The sequence below is a fragment of the Muntiacus reevesi genome, chromosome 13 (assembly GCF_963930625.1).
Source record: "Muntiacus reevesi chromosome 13, mMunRee1.1, whole genome shotgun sequence".
NCBI classification, from domain to species: Eukaryota; Metazoa; Chordata; class Mammalia; order Artiodactyla; family Cervidae; genus Muntiacus; species Muntiacus reevesi.
The window spans coordinates 62,914,799-62,940,470 of NC_089261.1; the positions used below are offsets into that span (position 1 = coordinate 62,914,799).

Here is a 25,672-nt window from a genome sequence, read left to right on the forward strand (position 1 = left end):
GAGAAGGGGGCAACAGAGGACAAGATGCTTGGATGGCATCACTGACTCAATGGACATGAGCTTCAGCAACCTCCGGGAGATGGTGAAGGACAGGAAAGCCTGGCGTGCTGCAGTCACAGGTCACAAAGAGTCAGACACAACTCAGCAACTGAACAACAACAACAAGGCCGCTCATCAGTGATTCTGACAAGACTGATGGGGATAACGCGGTGGAGAAGAAAGCTTGACTCGAGTGGGCTTGGAAGATGGCAGGAGCTAAGTGGAGATCAAGAGACGAGACAATTGTTTTGAGGGAGTTCAAGATAAGCATCACCTAATATTTCTTCTCCTACAGGCCTATGACACTATTCTGAAGTGGGTGATAGTATTCTGGTTATTCCGAAAATACATCTATGTGTCAAAACTGAATTCAAATGTTTGATCTATGGATCAGCTTCAATATAATTCATAGAATAATTATTTATCTAGGCATCAGTCTAAAGAATCATCTTTATGCCTTCCCATCCCTTAACAGTCAACTAGGGGCCAAACCCTGGTGAATTACTTTTAACTTATTCCCTGAACTCATCTCCTTAGCTCTTCAACAAGTTGAGGCTTTTATCGTTTTTACTTTTAACTGTCATAGCCTCTTAATATCTCTCCCCACATCTAAATTCTCATCCGTTTATCCCATTCCATGGATCTATTTTCCATACTGCTGCCAAAGCACTTTCTTTTTATAATAGAGACAATTAGTGCAAAATCGTAAATGAATCCTCATAGGCTAAAGCAGGGGATAGGAAAGTATAGCCCAGGGGTCAAGAAACTACAACTTGTTTAATAAATGAAATTTTATAGCAACAAAGTCTGTATACATGTAGTCTTGTACTCCAGTGGTAGAGTTGAGTAGCTTGCCAGAGATCCCATGGACTGAGAAATGAAAAGTATCTTCATATTACTGAGGGGCTTCATATCAGACCACAGTTGCCTTTCAGTGTTTTTCCCTTTCTGTGGTTCCTACATACTAAGGACGTAAGACCAATCAGCAGACAAACAAGCATTCCCCAATGTGCTAAGTATCTTCTCTGAATTTTGTTTGTGTCATTTTCCTTGCTCAGAATACACTTTACCAAATTATTAATTTAATAAATCTTTAATTTAGGGCCTACTATATTCCAGGCACAGCACTAGGGATAAACCAATGAGCAAACAGTCCAAAGTCATGCTCTTATGGAGCTCGTGTTCCGGTACGATAAGATATAAATAATAAACAGTAAGGACACGCATGTCAGGTGGTGAGTGAGTAAAGAAACACAGCGCTGAGAAATGAGTTAACTGCATGGGCTGAGGGACATACTTTTAAATAAAGAGGACAGAGAAGGCTTTCCTAAGAAGGTGATACCTGAGCAAAGACTTGAAATGGCTGAAAAATTAATCCTGAAGGGTATTTGCAGGGATTTTTCAGGTGAAATGAAAAGCAAATGCTCTGGGTGGAGTTTGTGAGGAATAGCTAGGAGGTCCCATTTGGCTAAAATAGAGTGGACAGGGGGGCAAACGGTACAAAGTGGTCAAGGTGTAACAGGATTTTGGAGGGGAGGGGTAGTCACTGTAGGGTCTTACACTGCAAGGACTTTAGCTTTTACTTGCAACCAGGAAACCATTTACTAAGAGGGGGAAGCTGAGAAGAGCAGGCTTAGGGGAACGAAGATCAGGGATTTGGTTCTGAATGTGTTACACATGGGAGGAAGATCATGAGGAGCAAGTCAGAGATCAGGAGAACGGTACATGCTAGAGATGTAAATCTGGGAGATAGGAGACTCTCTCACAACCTTTAAGATACAACTCGAATACCACTTACCCTATGAAGTCATTCACAGACCACTTCCTCCAAGAAGAATTAATTCCATTTTGTTTATATCTTTTTTTTTGACAATTTATTTTATTGTTTTCAATTAACTATTTCTTTGTAATCTTTTATTTATTTTTAAATTTAATTTATTTTAATTGGAGGCTAATTACTTTATAATATTGTATTGGTTTTGCCATACATTGACATGAACCACCCATGGGTGTACATGTGTTCCCTATCCTGAACCCCCCGCTCCCCTCCCTCCCCATCCCATCCCTCTGGGTCATCCCAGTGCACCACCCCCAAGCACCCTGTATATCTTACTATAGTACTTATAACTGTCTAGCTTGTAGTAAAACATAGTTTTATGTATATCTGTTGTTCTCACCTGGAGATATGTGACATAAAGAACTGTTTATTTTATCCTTTTAATACTAAATGCTCTGTACTATCACATACATTTTTATATGATGAAATTATCAATAAATACTGACTTAACTAAATGTGTTTGCGGGGAGTTGAATTCACCTGTCATAGGAAGTTTTCTGACTCAAGGCAGGGAGCTAGATCACTGCTCCCTAACTAAATTCTCTACATACACGTCCAAGTCAAACTTAATTTCTCTCTCACCTTAGGAGACAAATCAATCACCATATCCTAACCGTTCTCATCTTCTAAGTGTGTCTCAAATTCACCCACATTTCTCTAGTAACATTGCCTGGAATGAGTCAAGCCTCCATTGCCTCTCACCCCATTACTTACTTTTACTTACTTACTTACTGACTTACTGTTTCCACTCCTGCTCATGGTGTAATACATGTTCAAACACCAATCACAGTGATTACCAAAACCACCACATCCCCTCTGCCTGACGCTTTCCAGCATTCCCCTGCTACCCCCGGGATAAAGTCCAACCTCTTTACCAAAGCTCATGAGGCACCTCACGACAGGCCGTGGCTTGCCTCTTTCCTCTCCCTTCTCTTCACGTCTGATCTTGTCTCCACGAAGCAGAGAGCCTCTATCACACTGAATCGCTGAGATGCTCTTATTGTCAGCATTCCCTTTAGTGCACAAGTTTCCTGAGGGCAACTCTGGCTCATTTGGTGCTGTATCACAACCAGGGCATAAACTTCAAAATAAGAACTTGAGACATAAATGCTGTCTTAGGAGTCTACCAGACATCTTATTCTCCTATTAACTTTTAGCGCAGGTTATTTTAAGATATATTTTTGTACTAAATTCTGAGCTCCTAGAAAAGTGTCACCAATAATCTCCATTTTAGATCCACTTACTCCTGTTCCCACTCTGAAACTATGAACCTAAGTGACATTTATGATTCCTTCCACTTTCCAGCCCTGATTTGTCAATCACTTCTATAGGAGAGAAGAAAAAGATTTCAAACTGCAGCAAGTCAGATGGTATTTAATCATTACATTAAATTTATCGACACTAAAAGTGCCTGAAATGAGTATGCTGCCTGGAGAGAGGGAGGGAAATCAGTGGCAATGAACTACCTAGAAAAGCTTAGCTTTCTGCCTAAATGTTCAGATGTGATTGCCTTAGGGAATTGATGCGAGCTTTACGAGTCTTAGTTGCTCCACAAAACCTGGTCATAAAGGTTCAGGCTGAAGACAGTAATCTATTTTGCACCTCAGTTTCTAAACGTAAGTGTTTTGTTAAGACTTGAAACACAAGCTCTTGTTGCAAGATTTTAAATTACTATTTATCCCAGAGATGATTTTCCAAACCAATTTTAGCACTTTCTCTCTCAGCCCTCAAGATTAGCTAGTGTTGCTACTACCTGTCCGTTCATATTTAGATGCAGCACACCATCAGAAACACCACTGCTCAAAGGGGATGAAGGAAACCTTCATGAGACGGCTGGGTGGCACCACCGACTCAATGGACGTGGGTTTGGTGGACTCCAGGAGCTGGTGATGGACAGGGAGGCCTGGCGTGCTGCGGTTCATGGGGTCACAAAGAGTTGGACACGACTGAACTGAACCATACATTGTATACTTTACAAAGTATTACATTTAGAAGTATACTAAGTTGTAGGGTCCAAATTACCTGGTTATCAATATAGAAAATGGAGTAATTTATCAATGTCTTATCTACCTCACAGATATTTTATGGTTTAAAAAGAAAAAGAAAAGAAAATTAGGAAAATATACATATTGGTTGGAAGAGCAAGTTTCACCCTTGGTTTCACCCAAGCCAGTCCTAAAGAAAATTTCTGTGCATCTGATCATAAGGACATGGTAGTTAAGAATAAAACAGTATTTCTAACCAGGCTCTATCAACCTGACACTTGGAATTTTTAAATCTTCTACTTTTTAAAAAACTTTTCCCAGGATTCCCCTGGTGGTCCAGCAGTTAAGACTTTGCCTCCCAAAGCAGTGGGTGTGGGTTTGATCCCTGGTTGGGGAGTTAAGATTTCACATGCTCCATGGCTAAAAAAACCACAATGTAAAACAGAAGCAATATTATAATAAATCAGCAAAGACTTGAAACAATCAATGGTACACATTAAAAAAGAATCTTAAAAAACAACACAACTTCTCCCTTATCCTTGTACTCTACTTCTTCATTTAGATGCCCTATATAACTAGGCTAGGAAGCTAAAAGTCAAGTAGCACAATAGCAAGAACTGAAATTCTAGTAGTTTTTTAGTAATTGGGGCTGCTTTTATCAAAGTCTGCTGAGACATTCAAACAGAAGCAAAATGAATTTGAGTCATTATTTGTGAAGAGACAAGAGTAAGTAGAAAAATAAGGAAAGAGAAAGGTAAAGTTCATATGGTGTTGGGGGAATTGTTTTTTTAATGCTATAGCTGTTTTGTGTGGATTTATTTTTTGTTACAAGTGAGGTATTTTAAAGAAAATCTTTGGAAAAATGGAACCAGACATGCACTAATTAAAGAAACATCAGAGAAAAAGGCCAAGATTTAGGAGAAAGAGACAATAAAACCACAAATATCGATCACGTATCTCCTTTCCAAAGAAGCATTAAGTAGGAATGTCTACTACAGAGAGGTAGAAATCTGAAAATATCCACTACCTCTATTATGCAGTAGAAAAGAATTCAAATTTATGATTTCATTCTTGTTTACATTTCTATTACCAAACTTAAGTATGAGGTTATAATTTGGTCCTGAGATGCTTTAAAAAAAAAAAAAAGAGGGAATCTAGAAATTCAGAAAAATTTTTAGTTAAGTCTTCAGTTTGATAACAGAAAGTCAGTCTTATCAATGTTTTCATATGTCTGTATCTCTTATTATGTCTCAAAGAGCTCATTAATGACATAGCTTCGAGATTAGAAGTAGAAACAATTATTAAATCTGTTAATAATTGATCTGTTAATCAGAATCTGTTAACCAGAATAATGATATTCTGATTAATTGCTATATAATTATCCATTGATAATTATCCTGTTTCCATTAATGATTCTTGAGGAAGATGATATATATTTTCAAGAGTATTCCAGAGTACATTATTTGTGATATCAAAAATTCCTATAGATGTTCCAACATAAAAGATTATTTCTGCGTATGATGAATCTTCTTCAATAAAATACCTTGGATATAAGCAAATGTTTACTCTATGGTAAGACACAGCATGTGAACACATTTTATAGACTGTAATGTAACACACCTAAAAGTAAGATGAAATTATCATTTTCAAAAGTACTCTACAGTAACATAAACATAAGTAATGCAACTTTTCTTCTTTAAACCCAGATATTTCTCATATTACTTATCATATAATTATACATATAATTATTTACATAAAAGTCAGTTCTTTATGATGCCATAAGGAACTTCACAACTATAGACAAATCTCATTTTACTCAACTGCATCTACACAGTATCTTTCAGAAAGAACACTATGTCACGAAAATAAAATACAGTACTTCTGAAGTTAGAAGCAAAAATAAGTGTTATATTAGCTTCTGTGCCAAGTTTTTGATCTTTTATAGTACTGAACATACATATAGATAGAGGAACTCATTTCCTGTATATAATAATGCAATTCTATACCAAGCAGAGTCAGGTATGCATTTAGAACCAGCATCAGGTAAAATATGATTACCTTAAGAACAGAGACAGGAAATTGCTAAAGTCAAATGAAATACATTAAGTCTGAGATCTTTCTCACAGTATATTTCTGACTGTATTAATTTTATTCATTGATTTTGGAATTCCACTGAGCATGCTGCCTTACATACATACTACTGTATTTTTCCTTTAAAAAAGATTCCAAGAAGGAAGGAAAACAACTGTTCCCCAATTAGAGAGAAAGAGGAGACATTCAGACAGACAAAAACAGACAGGAGATAGAGAGACAGAAATCGTTTACAGCAGTTCTGGACCATTTAACTAAGGTCTCATCCTTTGAGGCTCGTCTTTAGTAAATAAGGCTGTACCGCAAAAGAGAAATTCATTCAGTAAGAAACACACTGGAAGTAACAACTGTAAAATGAAACAGTTCTGTACCTTAATATCCGATGTATCACGCTGACTGTTTCGCCAAGCTCTGGAAATTGAGGAAAAAGTTCGATCTGCATGATCAAATTTCCCTCCTTGTAAATTTAGGAAATAAGTTGTGAAGGGCTCCTAAAAAAATAAGCAATTTAAAAACTCCATATGCATATGTTTTCTTATGGATAAAAATGTGGTTTTATAAATCTTTATATTTAAATACATTAAATAGACACTTAATGTATGTTAATGATAGACATTAGCCAGTATTATGTCCTAGGCACAGACTGAGAATTATACCTAAACTATTACATTAAGGTTCTCAAATTGTTTCAGAAGTATTTCCAAAATTTGGTATTTTCTATATTTTTTAGACTCCTTTCCTTTTCAAGAACAATTTATTATTCAGACATAAATTAAGACTGTATTTTTCTTCATAGTACAAAGAAATAGTCCAATATATAATTTTCCTATTGTTATGGCTCAATATTTAATTTATGATTAAGAAAAGAAAAATGTTTGGAAGATTTAAAAGCCTCCTCATAGTTAAAGAACACTTAAACACATATTAGTGGATAATTGCTCGAAATTAGCTAAGCACTATAAATTACCTCTAGGATTTATGTCTGCCTGTACCTTTCTAACAAGCTTAAATTAATGATGTGCTGCTAATGCTTTCCCAAAGAAATTACTTTCTTGTAGATGAATCACCTTCCAATTTTACAGAAACACTTCTGGCTTAACCAATATGTTATCAATACACAGCAGTCTTGGTGTAACTTACAAACACACTTATTCCACTTGGGGCAACTGAAGTTTTCAAGATATAAGAATATATGTCTGTGCTAAGGGAATCTTAGTTTTTATTTTAATAGACTACATTTGAAAATAACATATGTTGCAATTCAGAGTCGGGTAAGTTATCAACCATTTGAAGAGGTAAATTTAAGGGAAAAATTCACGCAATTCCAGGTGATACATTTTTATGGCCATTCTACAGTAACATGTACAACACAGAACAAATGGGATACAGGGATATTTATATAATTAGAGCTTCAATCACTGAAAAAAATTTCACCCTTCAAAAATGATGCCGATGATTTTTAATCAATGCATATTCTCCACAACATTGAATTTACTTATCCATGGCTTATTAGTCAATTGAACTTACTATTCTTAGCAGCCATGCAAGAACAAAACTTGCCGTTGAGTAATGAGTACCATAGTGGAACTTTGGGACTTGATCATCTTCCCAGGACTCATATCGCTCTGCAAAGAATGCTGCTCTTTTTGGATTCAAAGCTCCTATTGGCTGCCAATAGAGAGGAGAAAAAAAAGAAACCCACATAAATGTAATCATTCTTTATTTCTTTATCTCTTCAAATATTATCCTATTAGCAAGTGTGAAAGTGAATTAAAAATACATACTATTTAAAGCAGTGTTACAGTCACAGAGTGGATGGCAACGTAAATTTAACTTCTAATGCACATTAAATATATACATATAAGTGAAGGGAGAAACCTGTCATTTCTCAGTAAGTTGGTTTCATTTGAATAAAAGTTTAATCAGCCCAGAGCAAGCATTTTCCCAAAGATAATTACATGAAGTGAGTATTAGCTATATGATACTTTGGAAAGCACCTCTAAAATCCTACTTAATTCATCAGAAGCAACAACCAGAAACAAAATCTTGAAGGTAAGGGATTAACATATCACAGATGCTGAGAAGATGGAACAAAATTTGAGGAGGTAGGGGGTGAGGAGAAGTGCAAGAAAGGGACTGCATGAAAAAGATTAAATGAAAATCTAGGATTTTCTACTAGCATGAATAAAACCAGAATTCAGAAGATAAAAACATGTCTGTATGAAAATTTTTTTAAATATGTAATATAAATAGAATATTAGGTTATGAGCTTGTACAGGAAAACAATACATTCCATCCAAGGTCCCCAAAGCAGCATGGCCAAGTGATGAAGAGTCTGCACTTAACTGGAGTAATAACAGTACCCAGTAAGAAGGCTGTTTTGTAAAATAAGATGAGTAAATACATAGAGGGACAAACCATGCCTGACAGTAGTCAATGAATGTTCTTATTTTTAAGGTAATTTTTCAGCATTGGGGTAAAGTCTGAATAAAACAATAGCCTATAAGCCCTCAGAATATTGACTGGCGTAAGATAAGAGCTTAATACGTATTAGCTGGTATCATTACTGTTGCTGTTGTAATTCAGGGAATACATGAACTCCATCAAACACAAGGCAAAAAGCAAAATTTTCTGTGATCATGCACATGTACATCTTCTTCAGGAAGATACAAAGAGATTTCCAGATTCACAAAGGGGTTTAAGGCTTTAAAGAACAAGAAACAATTCATTCTCATAAAATATTCCAATCTCCAGAAAATCTCTATTCTTTATATAAAATATAAATACCAATACACCAAAAAATATGCAAGATTACTTTCTTTAATAAAAATCTATCAATTAGCAACTCCTCATTTATATGAGAAACAAAATATCTGACCATTTATGGGAGAAATATTAAGCTGAAATTTAAAATACTGGTTTTAAAATAGATGTATTCAGAAATATTCTATTGAAAATGAAACAATGTTAAACGAGTTTTAAAACTGCTTTTCATGTTAAAAAGTAATTTTAAGCAACATTTTAAATGATCATTTTGGCCATCTTTCTCAAATTGTTAACTATTTTTTCAAAACTGCAATTTATTGCTCATACCTTTCATTCTCTTTCAATAGGACAGTTCTAATCAACATTTTATTTTAAGCCATTTTTTTACTTTACAAGTAAAATTTAAAAAAACCTTTAGGTGATTATTATTTTAAATCAGTATCACAGTATACCAATTTAAAATGCCATTTTTAAAGCATTAGTTTCTGTACAAAAGAATTAAGTCTGATTTACTAAATTTATGCCAGTTAAAAATGGAACCGACTCCAAGAAATCTTTGTTACAGAACCAATTTGGAATGCCTTTAAATGTATTTTGGTTGTTGTCCCTGAAGACTGAGCCATGCAAAAGGAAAGAAAGAAGAAATAAAATCACTGGAAGACAAATTACGTGAATTAAAAATAAAATCAATGCTCTGTTTGTATGATTCTGCAGCATATTAAGTATTCACTTTATCTGCTCCTATTTTTATTACTCTCCAAATGAGTACACCCCCAAAATCAATAGTTATAGAATCACGTTTCTTGAATATAATGCTAAAACCAATTAGGATTGATTTCACTAGCATTTGAAAAAAAATGGCACTGTGCAGAGATCCATATAGGTAGAACCCACAGTATTGATTCTGGCTGTTATTGTTACAGTTGGTTTCTGAAGCCTGCTACAGGACAGCTATCAAGACACACCACATTTATTTGCAAACATATAAAAAAGAAGTCCTCAAATAAAAGAAGGTTAAAAAAAAATAAGACCAGTGGAGCTGTGCAATGACAATGATACACTATCAGCTTACTCAGAGAAGTTACAGTGGGAATACACACATTGAATTATACATTACGCGAAAGCGCTGATTTATTGTGGTAATAACATCCACCTCATTAAAAGATTCTGCTTTGCTGCAGTCGGAAGGCTACATATTGTTTACTGCTATAAATTAATGGCAGTGCAAAGAAGAGTGTGGAACCGTCCTAACAATAGATCTGTAATGACAGTGCTGTATATCACAGCTTCCTCAGTAGCTTCATAATAAAATGGAGACAATGTATTGAGCTAATACATTCTACCATGCTGGCCCATATTTTTCTGACAACTGCTTTAAAAGATGAGCTGAATCCAACTATGTTATAATGCTGCGAAACATTTAACTAAGAAAGAGTCAGTCATACACCAAAGTGCATCAGAGCATTTTTAAAACACTGTCTAAATCAGCATTTCAAGATGTTTATTCATCTCTGCAAAAGAACTAAAAGCAAATGCTGATGGCTCCTCTTATACAGTATATTACGAGTAACAAATGGAGGGCAATTCTGGAAGATGCCTAGTATTATTAGCCTATAAAAAGCTCTCTATACAACTTAACTGTAAAAGCTTGACCAGATTATTTTTCAAAATCAGCAAATTGATTAAAGGAAGAAAAAAAATACTGGTCATTTGAAATGGTCATAACTTCTTGAAAAAAATCAATAAAAAATAAGTATTGATTAGAGAGGTATAACTCAAGTTCATAACCAGGTAAATATAAATAGCCCTAGGATACAAAAAATAATTTTAAACACTACAAAAAGCTAACAAATAGAACTATATAACTATATACATATTTTTTAATTAATTTATTTTTTATTGAAGAATAATTGCTTTACAGAATTTTTTTTTCTGTCAAACCTCAACATGAATCAGCCATAGGTATACATATATATATCCCCTCCTTTTTGAACCTCCCTCCTACTTACCTCCCCATTCCACCCTTCTAGGTTGATACAGAGGCCCTGTTTGAGTTAACTTTTAAATCTACAAAATAATAAATGAACCTCAATCACAACAAGATGAAAAAGTAGTTAAAATAAAACAATGATTTAGAGGTTCAGAATACCAACATAAAGTATTTGCACTTAAAAAATGCAAATAAGAGCTTGGATTAAAATAGGAAAAGGCAAATGAAAGAAAAAAGAATACCAGAACTCTTGAAAACATATAAATAGCAAAACAACACAAAACAAATTCTACTACCCATAGGATATATTATTAATCTCACAAATAGCAAAATTGACAACAGTGGTAGATTCATAAGTATTTTATTTTTCTTGTCTGATACCTTTCAGAACAATAAATGCAAAGCAGAACTTTCTAAATCAGGTTTTTAAGCATATCACAACAAAATAATTTTGTTACCTTTTCTGAGCAGTAATTTTGCTAATTATGAGATTGAAAAATACTGCATATAAAGTACCCAATTCAGTGCTTGGCAAGAGTATGTTATTTGTAATAATAACTATTGCTATTTCCAGCTTATTTGATCAAGAATATTTAAGAAACCCATTAGAAAAGCCTAATGAAATTAATGTTAATGAAATTAATGTCATCTATTAGGAGAGAATGTAATTAAGCATCACAATCATTTAATGGAATAGCAATACTGTCAGAAGCCTAATAGTATACATAAACCACAAAACTTCATTACCCCACTTCAAGAACATGATAAAAAACAGAATTATCTTTCAAAAATCCAAAGGGGCTCTAAATTTTACTGTGAAAAGCATATGAAATGTCAAACAAGTTACAATCATCTAGTACTACATTAATCAAAAACAAAGAGTACTGGATTCAAAGACCCTTACAACCAACCAGTACAACACTTTCATCTGATTACTAGTAAAAGTTAGTTGTAAAAAGAAAAGAATATAATGTTCATACATTCTAAATTTTTGTTTTCTTTTAAAAATTTTTACAAATTCATACCTGAAGTCATCTAATTGATAATCCCCAGGCTACATTTTGTATTTTATAAAACATTATTATGCATTCTCACAGTAAATGTGAGCTAGGCATCCCTATTGTAATAAAGAAGACAATAAGTACCTTGAATAACCTAGCTCAAAATTAACAGATCGAGGAGACACAAGTCTTCCCAGGTGGCACTAATGGCAAACAACCTGCCTGCCAATACAGGAGACGTAAAAAAGGCAGGTTCGATCCCCGCATCGGGAAGATCCCCGGGCGGAGGCAAGGCAACCCACACCAAAATTCTTGCCCGGAGGATCCAAAGGACAGAGGAGCCTGGCAGGCTAGTCCATAGGGTCACAAAGAGTTGGACATGACTTTGCCACTAAACAACAACATAAGCAAGAGGTTATGTATTAATTTATTGTGGAAGTAGGATAGGCCTGTAGATATCGAAAAAGAGCAATTAGAAAGTGACAGTAGGAAAAGATAATAAAATGGTTGAACTCAATATCATATGAATCCAACATGTTACAGAAATGTCAGGGTAAATAAAAAAATATTGTTAATTATGTATAAGGTAATTGATATTCATGAACAAATTAAACAAAAAAATTCAAATTCAAGAGGATGAAAGAGGATGGACTATTAAGAAATGTGACATCATAAAAGATGGTCATTCCTGGTTAGAGAATAATGATTTGTTTTGAGAAGATTATACAAAATAACTCTGAGGGCTATTCTATCTGATGACAATGCAACTGTTTGTTGGCCATAAGTGAAGGATCTAAGAGTCTTAGATACATTATCTTATATTCACAACAATGCCTTAATATACAAAACTATTAGCAATCCCAATTTACAGATGAAAGTACTGAGTCTGGAAAGAAGTTAAATGACTATCAATAATTGAGGCAAGATTCAGAGCCAATTCTAACTAGACTGACTATTAAATCCTAGAATAATTTGGGTTATGTGGATTAATGAAAGTGTTGGAGCAGCATCTATAGCACCATTGGAATCCTTTCATGGGACTTTTAGGTTAAATGCTCTTTTGGAAAAAAATGTTATTTATACTTTATTCTTACCTATATAATGTATGTGCTTGGGCTTCATAGGTGGCTGAGTGGTAAAGAATTTGCCTGCCAATGGAGGAGACGCAGGAGACCTGGGTTCGATCCCTCAATCAGGAAGATCCCTTGGAGTAGGAAATGACAACCACTCCAGTATTCTTGCCTGAGAAATCCCATTAACAGAGAAGCCTGGTGGGCTACAGTCCGTGGGGTCACAAAGAGTGGGACACAACTGAGAAACTTAGCATGCATACACATATAATATAGTGGATATTTAGCAGAAGATTTCACAAATGGTGGAAAGGGATGAATATTTTGTGTTGGGGACACTGAAAAGACACTTGGCAAAATTGCTTTTAAGGAAAATGAACACATAAAAATAAGCATTGTCATCAAAGTTTATTGCTTTACTTTCATTTTTTTTAAATTAACTTTATTGGGGAATGGCTGCTTTAGAAGGCTGTTTTTACTTTTCTCTTAATTTTTTTTGTATTTATATATCCATGTCAATGAACCCAATTCCTTGTGTTGCTAAAACTTTTTAAAGAAGCCAATGAATTCTGTGCATCTCTACCACCTGCCTTCCTTTCCCATCTATAAGGAGAAGAAAATAAAAGGATAGCCTGTATTATTTAAGCAATGTTGCCACCATTTGGGGGTGTAGCAACTATTTTGTGTCAGTTGTAGCAGCTCTTTTATCTAAAAGACAAATATAACAAACAGACTGATAAGCATTTTAACTCAACATTAATTTTCAGGGTATTTCATCATATGCTATATATGGCTGAAACGGTTTGGCACTTATCTTCACACACTCTACATTTAATTTAATATTGCCTAGAAAAAATTTTATTGGCACACTACTATGGCTTTTAAAGTTAACAAATAAGCACCTTTTGTTTTTAAGTACCAGCGGAGTTTTTAATCCCTTGAAAACAAGCTCTCTTCCATATTAAATATATAATCTCTTCCAGATTAAACTCACTATATGATTTCAATTTAACAAACATGTCCTGGGAAAAAGAAAGTATTCCATTTTACTTATTGTATTTAACTGAATCTAAATCATTTCAAAGGCTCACATTGGTAGATTTAGTAGCACCGCCTTCACAGTTCTATATTACTCAGCTATAGTTCATATTAAGTGATTTTCGGTATAGCTATTTATCTGTTTGAGAAAGGCACTTAAGTCAATTAAAATAATCTGATAATCCAATGCCGGTGTTGACCTAAATACCTGGAAGAAGCCCCCCAAAGTCTTAACAATCCAAGGTCAACTAAAAAAAAAAAGTAATCATGAAAATGACAAATATCCAAGAGACTCAATGCTGCTAAAACAAAATGTATTTATTCACAGAGAGACTCACACGCACACTTAAAGAAGCAGCTAGGACCATGAACTCACTTCTTGCCACAGAAAAACCTAAACTTTAGCTACATATGGAATAACTCCCTCTGAAAGAAATCCTAAGTTAAAGATGCATATTTCAAACCACAAAGAAACCACTAAATTTTTTAAAGGTATAAATAACAAGCCACAGTGAAGATAAACTGGAATCATAAAACAACCCAATCTGAAAGAAAATAGATAAAAGGAGGTAAGATACAAAGAACTGATAGAAGGGATAAAAAACAGATGGAAAGAAAATACATTTAAACTGACTATATAAGAAATTACATTAAATGTAAATGGTCTCAACACCCCAACTAAAATGTAGAGGTTATCAGAATGGCTATAAAAGCAAGACTATATTATATGTTGCCCACAAAAAAGGAATTAAAAAAAAAATAAAGTCACAGACAGGTTTTTAAAAATGATAGAAAAAAATACTATAAGTAATAAAAAAAAATACTGCCATGTCTATATAAATATCAGAAAAGGTAGACTTCAGGATATGTACTATTATAGGTGTGATGGGAGACATTACATGAAGATAATAACAGTTTATGAAGGAAGCATAACAATCTGAAATGTATGTGCACTGTCTTTGTTTCCTAGGGCTCCTATGATAAAGTACCACAAACTGGGTAACTTAAACTAATAGAAACTTATTGTCTCACAGTTCCGGAGGTTTGATGTTCAAACAAGGTATTGGCAGAGCCACGTTCTCTGTGAAGCTTCTAACGGAGGATCCTTCTTGGTCTCTTCCAGCGTCTTGGGGCCTCGGGTATTCTTTCCCTTGCAGCAACATAACACCCATTTCTAATTCCATCACTGCATGGTGTTCTCTCCTTTGCTATTTGTCTTACCATAATATTTTCATCTTCTTATGAAAACACCAATCATACTGAAATTAGGCCCACTTCAATGACCTTATCTTAACTTCATTACACTTGCAAAGACCCTATTTACAAATAAGGTCATGTCCACAGGTGCTAGGGCTTAGGATTTCAACATATCTTTTTGGGAGACATAATTCAACTCATAAGATGTACCCGAAAACTAATGCTGAAAATACATATAACAAAAAATGAAAGAAGTGAAAAAGAAGATACAGACAAATCAAAATTATAGTTGGAGACTTCAACATTTCTCACTCAGTAATCAACAGAATAAGTAGATAAAAAAATTAGTAAGGAATATTGCTCAGTCATAAAAAAGAGTGAAATAATACACCAACATGAAAGGACCTAGAGATTGTCATACTGAGCAAAGTCAGTCAGACACAGAAAGACAAGTATCATATGATATTGCTTATATGTGGAATCATATCTTTTTATTTAAAAAAGAGTATAAATGAACTTAATTACAAAACAGAGGTAGAGTCACAGATTAGAAAACAAACTTACGTTGCCAGGGGATAAAGGAGGAGAGGGATGCAGTGGGAGATTTGGACTGATGTACGCCCACTACACATGAAGCAGATGACCAATAAGGACCTACTGCTCAGCCCAGGAAGCTCTACTCAGCACTCTGTAACGGCTCATACGGGAAAAGTCTAAACAAGAGACGATATGTGTTTATGCGTAATTGATTCACTTTGCTCTACACCTGAAACCAACACAGCACTGTAAATCAACTATACCCCAGTAAAAATAAAGTTAGTAAGGATATACCCAACACAGACCATATTCTAAGCCATAAACCAAATTTCAACTAGCTTAAGAGAACCAAAGTCACAAAAGTATGTTTTCCAATCATAATGGCATTAAACCAGGAAGCAACGAGAGAAAGAGATGACAAACCTTTAAACCTGTGGAAAGGAAACACACTCTTCTAAAAATCTATGGGTCATAAGGAAAATTAGAAAATACACTGAATGGAATAAAAATGTAAACACAATATATAAAAATTTGTTGGACCTTACAAAATCAGTGTTCTGAGGAAAATTTGTAACATTAAATGCCTATATTAGAAAGAAAAAGACGTCTGAAAGGAATAGTTTAAATCTCCCACTTTAAGATACTAAAAAAATAAAAAGAAGAGAAAACTGAATCCAAATCAAGTAGAAAGAAAAATAGTAAGGGAAACAACTGAAAACAACACCAAAAAACACAATAGAAACATATAAAATCTATAGCTATTATTATAGTTAATGATGAAAGAGTAAATGCTTTTCCCATAAGACAAAAGGCTCCCTCAGCACTTCTAGTCAACATTATATAATGCAGTAAGTATTCACGAGGAGATGTAGGAAGTCCCCAAAAGTTTACAAAAAGCTACTAGTATGAATAATTGAGTCAAACAAAAGTTGTAAAACACAAGGTCAATCTAAAAAAAATTCAATCTAAAAAAATTTCCTATAACTTTTAAAAGTCTGAAATGAAAAAAAATGAAAACTTTAAGCATAAATTAAAAATTTTAGCATACAACACTAAAAGCCATAAAACAACAGACAGAAATTAAAGAAGACCTAAATGAATGGAAGATAAACCATATTTGTGGATTGGAAGATTTAGTATCACTATTATTTTTGGTAAAAATGGTCTACCAATTAAATGCAAGCCCAACCAAAACAGCAGAATTGACAAGCTGATTCCAGAAAACCGAGAGTAGCCAAAACAATTTTAAGAGAGAAGAAATAACTGGATTCACATGACCTGATATTATGACTAACTATAAAACTACAATAAACAAGACAGCGTGCTATTGATATAAGGATAGATTATGCTTATTGACCAGAATAAAGTCTAGAAATAGACCTCTATGTATACATCCAATTTAATTTCAATAGAGGTTCCCAGACAATTCATGAGAAAAGACAGTCTTTTCAACAAGTGGTATTGGAAGAACTGGACTTCCATTTGTAAAAAAAAAAAAAAAATGAACCTCAACTATTATTCCGCAACTATAACACATTATGTTGTTGTCCAGTCGCTCAGTCATGTCCGACTCTTTGCGACCCTATGGACTACAGCACACCAGGCTTCCCTGTCCTTCACCATCTCCCAGAGTTTGCTCAAACTCAGGTCCACTGAATCAGTGATGCCGGTGGACCATTTCAACCTCTGTCACTCCCTTCTCCTCCAGCCTTTAATCTTTCCCAGCATCAGCGTCTTTTCCAATAAGTCAGCTCTTTGCATCAGGTAGTCAAACTATTAGAGATTCAGCTTCAGCATCAGCCCTCCCAATGAATATTCAGGTTTGATATCCTTTAGGATTAACTGGTTTGATCTCCTCACTGTCCAAGGGACTCTGAAAAGTCTTCTCCAGAACCACAGTTCAAAAGCATCAATTCTTCAGCACTTGGCCTTCTTCATGGTCCAACTCTCACATTCACACATGACTTCTGGAAAAACCATAGCTTTGGCTACACAGACCTTGGAAGGCAAAGTGATGTCTCTGCTTTTCAATACACTGTCTAGGTTTTTCATAATATAGATAAAAATAAGTAGCACCAGCAGCAACAATACCAGAGGGTAATAATAATTATGTCTGACACAATTTGTTCTTAGAAAAGTCAAATCGTTGTCAGGTAATAAAAAGCATGTAATGAAAATCAGAAGATTTTAACTTTTTTAGTAAGACATTCTATCAAATATTAATATACATATATATGTGAATTTACAGGTCTCTTGGCAATAAACCTGTGAACGGTGCCCAAAACATGCTTAATAATCAATTATTTGACTAAACACATTTAATATAATCAGGGTATTATAAACAAGTGTTTATATTGAATAAATGTGCTTACTATAATAAATGGATTTGGAGAATAAAGACTTGGACAGGAAAGTGGACATGAGACTAAAAGACACATTAATACATTACTTATTTCAAAAAGCAGACTATTACACATTCACATAAATTAAGTTTTTACTGTCACAGGGAAATACAAGAATGAAAAGCTAACACAAGGATATAAAGAAAAATACAAATGTATGCAGGCTTTTTAAAATGGCTTCTTACTATATTTGCTCTCTTAAAAAAATGCCCCAGCCTGACATTAGAAGTAAAATTTCAGTACTTATTGAACTTAAAATTTTCTTCAAGGTGTTTCAAAAAGTTTTTTTACACAAGTTTATGGTAAGTGTATGTCCCTTACTTGGATCTACCCTAGTCCATGCAGCACTAAACTAGGAAAACAGTGAGTACTACAGGGTAAAACTGGCACCACTGTGCAAATAAAACAACTTATTTATAAATAATAACAAATGATCACTCCACACCACAGTAACTTACGATGATGTGAGAATAAATACCTAACTTTGAGAAGGATTACTGGACTGGCAGTGTGTTGCTGGTACATATCAAGATTATTCATCTCCCTGACAGTAATATTAACCACAATCCATTTCAGTAACTTCAGTTTATCATTTTCTGACTCATGTTAAAAAAACAATGTCAGTGAAGGTTGCTTAAACTAAGTGTAGGCTTAACCCCTGTTAGAGTCATAAAAAAACTTCCACAAGAAGGTAACTTCTAGTAAAAAAACAAATCTGCCATACATAGTACTAATAATTTAAAGATGTAAATTGCAAAAAACAGTTCGTGTAAAACCAATGGATCATTGTCCTAAGTTAAAAAAAAACTGCAGCAAATCCTCTAAACACACCACAATATATCACCCCATATGTATGTATGTGTGCATATATATACATCTATATATGTTCACATTTTGCTAAACTTAATTTTAAATTATGGGCAAAGTGTTGAATAGCCATAATATATCACAATGTACATGTAATAATTTAAAGTTCTGAAAGGTCAGTGTACTCACGAAAGATTTTCTTCAGCATTATAACAAATACTATATAGAAATCAGCCTGTTATTCAGGACCCTCAGATTAAGTACTCTGCTACAGGTCCTTCCTAATAAATGGAGGCAGGCTGACACAAGCCTATCTAAATCCAAAACTTTCCTACTCTAGTTACTGAATTTCATCTTTCCAAGCTATACCCCCTTTCATTTTGGATATACCTTTTAGAAAACATCTGTACTTACTCTCGACATTCTATAGTAATATTTTCTTTTTCTATTAATGCAATAGCTTTTCTCTATGAGGGTATTTACTCTTGTTTTGTTTTTAAGGCTTCTGCTTCTTAAATTGTCTTTGTTTCTTCTGGTTTCTTTTATTTTTCTATCCAATGTAGTCTCTACTGTCCTTCACATTGAAGGCTGTCTTTAAATGCTTGCTTACTTGGTCACATCTTCATTTTTAAAAATGAGGCACAAAGAGCTGACTTCAGTAGCTGAGTGTAAACAGAAATGTGACTTTTACGGACGGAAAATCATATGGGCTCCAAGTAGGATCCCTAAAATGTCAGTACATTTAAGGTCTTTTCATTGAGACAGTCAGTACATCCAAAGAGTAACACAACTGTCCATCTTACACTCTGGGGCTGGCGTAAGCCTGGCTGCCGGAGTGCTGATAACACGGCAGCAAAAGGGGCCTGGGGGCCTTCAGCATTCAGTACTTAAAGCCTTCTCTTAATCCTCCTGTTTTCCATTCCCTACTCTTCAACCCCCGCTCTGCTGTGCTTCCTGTTCCCCAATCAGAAACTTGTCTGGTGCAATTTCTCCAAAAAGTAAACCTCTAGTCTTTAGCCAAGATAAAGGGAAAGGTAGTCCCATTTCGGAAAGAAGTAGATACAAATGCCACTGTTCAACCAAAACTATGCTTTCTAGTTATGCCCAAAGTCTACCAGTTCAGAGATACGGACACATCTGAGGTCAGATTTTAGCCTTTAACAATTAGGAAATCTATGTCCTTGGGGAGTTTCTTAACCTCATTACACCTCAGTTTCCTATGTGTAAAATGAAGATAATAACACATTTCTTACAGTGTGGTTGAAAGGATTAAAGAAGAGCACATACAGAAAATGTTTTTTGAAAGCACCTACTTGGAATTCCCTCACAATCCTACGAAAAGATTCTAAACTTTCCCAGTATCATTCTTTTTGCTGATTGGACTATAAACTCCCCAAGTCCAGGGAATGCAATTCATACCAAAATCTCTAAGATTCATGTGGCATATAACAGCATACTGGTACCAAGCTTGAAATATATTTAATATATTTTGTCAGCCAATAAAAAGCAGTCAAGTGTGGGATAATTTTAATTTCTTTCTCTGCACTTACATTTTATTTAAATGCTTTAGGATCCACTATTTACCATTATAATATAATAAAGTCATTTTAACTTTGAATTCCTTTGGTTTAACTGAAGCCCAATAAATAGAAAAATAAAGTAAACGTTATAATGCCCATCATTTTAAAACAATATTCCCCTCCTCGCCAAAAAAGTATACTTTTCCCTCTGTGACATCTAGATGGTATATTGATTCCCAGTGTATCTGTTGCAGAGCCCACTAAAAGGACTGGCATTTGTCAGAAACAGCACTTAAAATTTAAAGAGATAAAGAAGTGCTGTCTGATCAACAACAGTTAAATGTCCGGTAGTCAATTCCAGGTCAGGATGCATGCTGTATATTATGTGTGTGTGTTAGGAGAAACATCTCACATATAAAAATACACAACCAGATGGTAGGAGATATAAAGGACACAGAGAGGGGGGAAATCACCTATTTTTGCTTTAAACAAAGAGAGAAAAATACACAATAAACACAAGGATGAACAATAGCAACTAATCAGCAAGTAAATGAATTTAGGACAACCTGGTTGTTCAGATCTCTTCAATTATCTCATAATTTACTCTTTAGAAACATTCTGATCCAGAGTAATTTCCTTTTCTTGATTCTTAAACAAAATAACAACTCGCACTGTGCTTACATTCTAAAGTTTTTAAAAAATGCATGATGTTTCTTTTCCCTCTACCTTGAACTCTTGCAGTATTTTCCTTCATTTTAAGAATCTATGCTGTAATAAATATAGATTATAGCTTGACCATTATAAACTATTGATTATAGTTTGACCATTCCTGTCTTCCCCTCACCAATCTTCAGTGTATTTTTTAGTAGAACAGTAACTTAAAGGACTTTATCTAATTTCCAGAAACTAAGAGTCCTTGGTACACTATTACTCAATAAACAATCATTAAATGAAAAAAAATGAATGCTCAGGTAGTAACATCAGGTATTCTCCAGAGTTAACCAAACATTCACCTTTTCCATAAAACAGGTTAGGTCAAAAAGCTCGAGGCATAACCTGGGACAAACATGCCAGGAGGCAGCAACTGGGAAAAGCACTTTTTCCAGCAAGAGCATGCTGGTTGCAACTTACCATGCACTTCAGCGTAAGAGGTGAAAGTAACTTGATAAAATAACATTAAAACAGACTCAGCAATTGATGCCAAGCATAGAAAGCGGTATAGCACACTGCAGTGTTTCCCAAGCTTTCTGGGCCAAAATTCATAGCAAGAAAGTTTTCACTTTAAATCATAACCCAGCACACACACACACACACAGCTGTGAACTGCATAGTGTTTAAATTCTGGTTCTATCCACTATCTGTGTGACTTTGTACAACTGGTTTAACCTCATGGTGTATCAATTTCTGCTCCTGTAAAAGATAGTAATAAATACTACCTATCTTAGAAGGTCTTTGTGAGGGTTAAAAGAATTAGCATATGTAATATACTACAAAGTGGGATGTTCTTATAGCTGAGTTTTCATTTGCAAGACTTCATTTGGAAATGGTTGGTCTATCTACTGCATTTCAATCTAACAAAATACTTGTATTTTGGAATAGGCATTCAGGTATATGGACTTCTCTGATAGCTCAGTTGGTAAAGAATCCGCCTGCAAGGCAGGAGACTCCAGTTTGATTCCTGGGTCGGGAAGATCCACTGGAAAAGGGATACGCTACCTACTCCAGTATTCTTGGGCTTCCCTTGTGGCTCAGCTGGTAAAGAATCTGCCTGCAAAGAGGGAGACCTGGGTGTAATCCCTGGGTTGGGAAGATCCCCTGGAAAAGGGAAAGGCTACCCACTCCAGTATTCTGGCCTGGAGAATTCCATGGACTGTATAGTCCATGGGGTTGCAAAGAGTCGGACAAGACTGAGCAACTGTCACTTTCATCCAGATATATACATTAAATATTCCAAAATAACTATCTTGATCAATTAGAAGAGAAATGATTGCACCTGATTATTTTCATTTTCCTCACTTAGAAAACTGGCTTACACAATCAGGAGATTGTGTAATAGTAACATTACTATCACAAGTAATAACAGCACAAAAAAATCTTATTAATCCACCATGAAATCTCTGGTACTGAAACAACAGCTATTATAATTTGTTTTTATGGTATGACATTTTTTAAATATATTTCTGCCCTGATAATAACTTCTTATAAAGAAAAGACAAAAAGAAAATATTCTTGTCTCTTTCAAGGAGACTGTCAAAATATAAAACTCAGTGTGTATTTGTAAAATATGGATTAATGTCACTCCAAAGTCTATGCATGGTTAGATCTGTCTTCTCATCAGTCAGAATTTTAGACTGGTGATGAAACAAAAGGGAAACTGGAGGCAAAAAACAACTTCAAAACTGATTTCTACTTTCTTTCAGCTTTAAAAAATTAAAGCATTTATGTTAAATGAGGAGCTTCACAACAGAAGAAAATAATAAATTTTCCTCACATTTCAAATAAAATAGATGTGATATAATCAGATTGACAATATTACATTGCAATTATTATAAGGAAATACCATATATAAAATTGAATTCCTTCAACAGGACATTTTTTACATTATCCGTCTCAGAACTTTTCTTTCTAAAGAGAATGATCAGAAAAATAATACAGAAGAAAAGCTGTTAATTACATTAATTCTGCTTCAGAAAGAGAATTCCTGTAAAACATGGACAAGATTACCAAATAAAATTGTAGTTCTGTATCAAAACTTTGGCGACATTAAATGGACATAAATATGCATAAATAATTCATTTAAAAAAGCTAGTCAGGCTATATTATCCACTTAAGAATGAGGATAAGACCTGTTTATGATTTGAGTTAAGCTTTGCACACAATGTTCTCTTCGATTTCACAAGTTTATTTAAACAAATAGTATTTGCTAAGAAGGCAATGGCACCCCACTCCAGTCCTCTTGCCTGGAGAATCCCATGGACGGAGGAGCCTGGTAGGCTACAGTCCATGGGGTCGCTAAGAGTCGTACACGACTGAGCGGCTTCACTTTCACTTTTCACTTTCACGCATTGGAGAAGGAAATGGCAACCCACTCCAGTGTTCTTGCCTGGAGAATCCCAGGAACCGGGGAGTCTGACGGTCTGCCGTCTATGGGGTCCCACAGAGTCGGACACAACTGAAGCGACTTAGCAGCAGCAACAGCAGTATTTGCTAAATGTATACTATGGGAAAACTTCCATATAATTCTAATATTTTTGTCTTAATACATGTATTTTATTGATGTATAGTTGACAAACCATGTTTCAAGTGCACAGCAAGGTGATTCAGTTGTATATGTGCATATATGCTGTGCATATATGTTGCATATCCATTTTTTAAACTAGAAATCTAGCATTCTATTCATACTAAGTTGATGACACCTTCAAAGCAGGTCTGAATGCAGAACTCAAAGGCAAGCCTATGGTGTCTCTTCAAAATGCAGAGACAGAGAGTGTGCGCGTGTGCAAGTTTGTGTGTGCGTGAGAGAAAGTGTGTGTGTGTGTGTGTGTGTGTGTGTGCGCACACTCAGTCATGTCTGACATTTTACAACCCATGTACTGCAGCCTGCCAGGTTCCTCTGTCCACGGGATTTTCCAGGCAAGATACTAAAGGGGGTTGCAATTTCCTTCTCCAGGCATAGAATTCTATTATAATCATTTTTCTTATAGAAACAGCTCATTTTATGTATGTGACACACTCTTGAAAATATGTCTATAAACAGATACTTGAAAATGGAATCACACTAGAAACATTATGGCAGACCTTAACATCAACAGGAATGAGATACAATTTATAAAGTAAACAATTTTATATATACAGAGTACAATTTTCAAATACCTGATATGCTTGATTATTTTACTTAAAATAATGTAAGTCCAAACTCACTTATTTCCACCAATGGTTAATGAAAACAATTAGTATGAGTAGAACTCCATTTTCACGAACTTGAAAGACTTTCTGAGCATTTGAATTACTGCCGCTTTATAGGAGAGGAGAGGCTAGTTGTGAGTTATGTGGTCGAGTGTTACAGCTCCCCACTTCTTCCACCTCTGCTGATCACACCACTGTTGGCTACACAATACGTGCTGCTCAGCTCTTGTTGGAAACACTCTTATAAACATTCCTTTGTCAGCACAAAAAGCAATTCTCTCACAAAATCTCTTATAATATAAAACTGGATACTCCTACAATTAAAGGCACTAAATCACAGAGATGATATTTTTATGTCTCTGTATAGTGGATATGGACGTTTATGGATAGATAGTAATGAAAATGACTCTTTTGCTTTGGTTTTGAACTCCCCTCCCCTTCTAACTTTTAATCTAACAAAATAAAAAAAGCAAAATTACTATTGGTCCTTTAGTGGGGCATTAAAATACATTATTTATCACATACAGAAGATAAGTTATAAAGGCATTAGTTAAAACAGCATTTTACACATCCAGCAAAAGTACTTGGCAAGTTCCTTAGAAACAGCCGCAACATACAAATAAGATTCAATTTTAATATAAGATTCTGTTTAGCTGGCAAATAATAACTGCATCTTGCTGATACCATTTCATTGGATTCTCATAATGAAAAAATTCATAGAGCCTACTTCAAGAAAATTGTTTTGAAGGTTTTCTTCTGGTCATGTAAGACTTTTAGTGGGATAGAAAACAAAGATAAGGGTCAGCAAACAGACTTTTGGCAAGGAAATGGTAGGACGCTGTAACGGGGTGGGAGCTCTTGTTCAGTACAGTGATGGCAGAGGAGAGAAATGCAACCTTAGTAGAAAACTCCAAATAGCATCCCACTTATCACACCACTACTACCTATTCCATTCAGATGTGAACAGGCACGTGGTCCACAATCCATCTAACTACTCACTGCATCTTAAAGCCTACAAAAAGTCCTCCAAAGCACAAAGCATCTTAAGCTATGTGCCGAAACAGAAGTCCAAACTGGAGGACTAAGTTTAAGGAAAAGAAGGGAGTTCTAGATGTCTAGAAAGGTTATATATTTAATTTATTTTGTGAAGCAAAGCTTACATTTTAACAATTTAATGAAAAATGAGATTTTTACCTTTCCACACATAAAATTCAAATAAAGGAGAGACAGTAGGATATAACAGCCTGAGAATTAAAGAGCTGTCCAGCTTTTACTACTGACCTGCAAGGCTCCCTACACAGGTCAAATAACAGTCCTGATTTTTATCAGACAAGAGAGTTCCACAGATTCCAGTGAAATACACAGGGTTTTAGAACAAGTACAGCATCTAAACGTAAGTAAGACTTTCCTTTTTTTCATTTTCTTTAAAAGAACTCCTCTCCCCCACCCCCCAAAAAAACCAACAAGAAAACATTTCTGCATTTAT

General features: G+C 34.8%; 1 protein-coding gene across 3 annotated transcripts in view; it reads right to left on the reverse strand.

Moving 5' to 3' along the window:
* Nucleotides 1-25,672, reverse strand: part of LRBA (LPS responsive beige-like anchor protein) — a 719,345-nt gene that overhangs the window by 167,168 nt on the left and 526,505 nt on the right. For all 3 annotated transcript variants that reach the window (XM_065905003.1, XM_065905001.1, XM_065905002.1), the window contains exons 45-46: nucleotides 7,480-7,620; nucleotides 6,324-6,443 (exon numbers count right to left, since the gene is read on the reverse strand). In XM_065905003.1, the coding sequence (XP_065761075.1) occupies nucleotides 6,324-6,443; nucleotides 7,480-7,620 (261 nt within the window). The remainder of the gene's footprint in view (nucleotides 1-6,323; nucleotides 6,444-7,479; nucleotides 7,621-25,672) is intronic.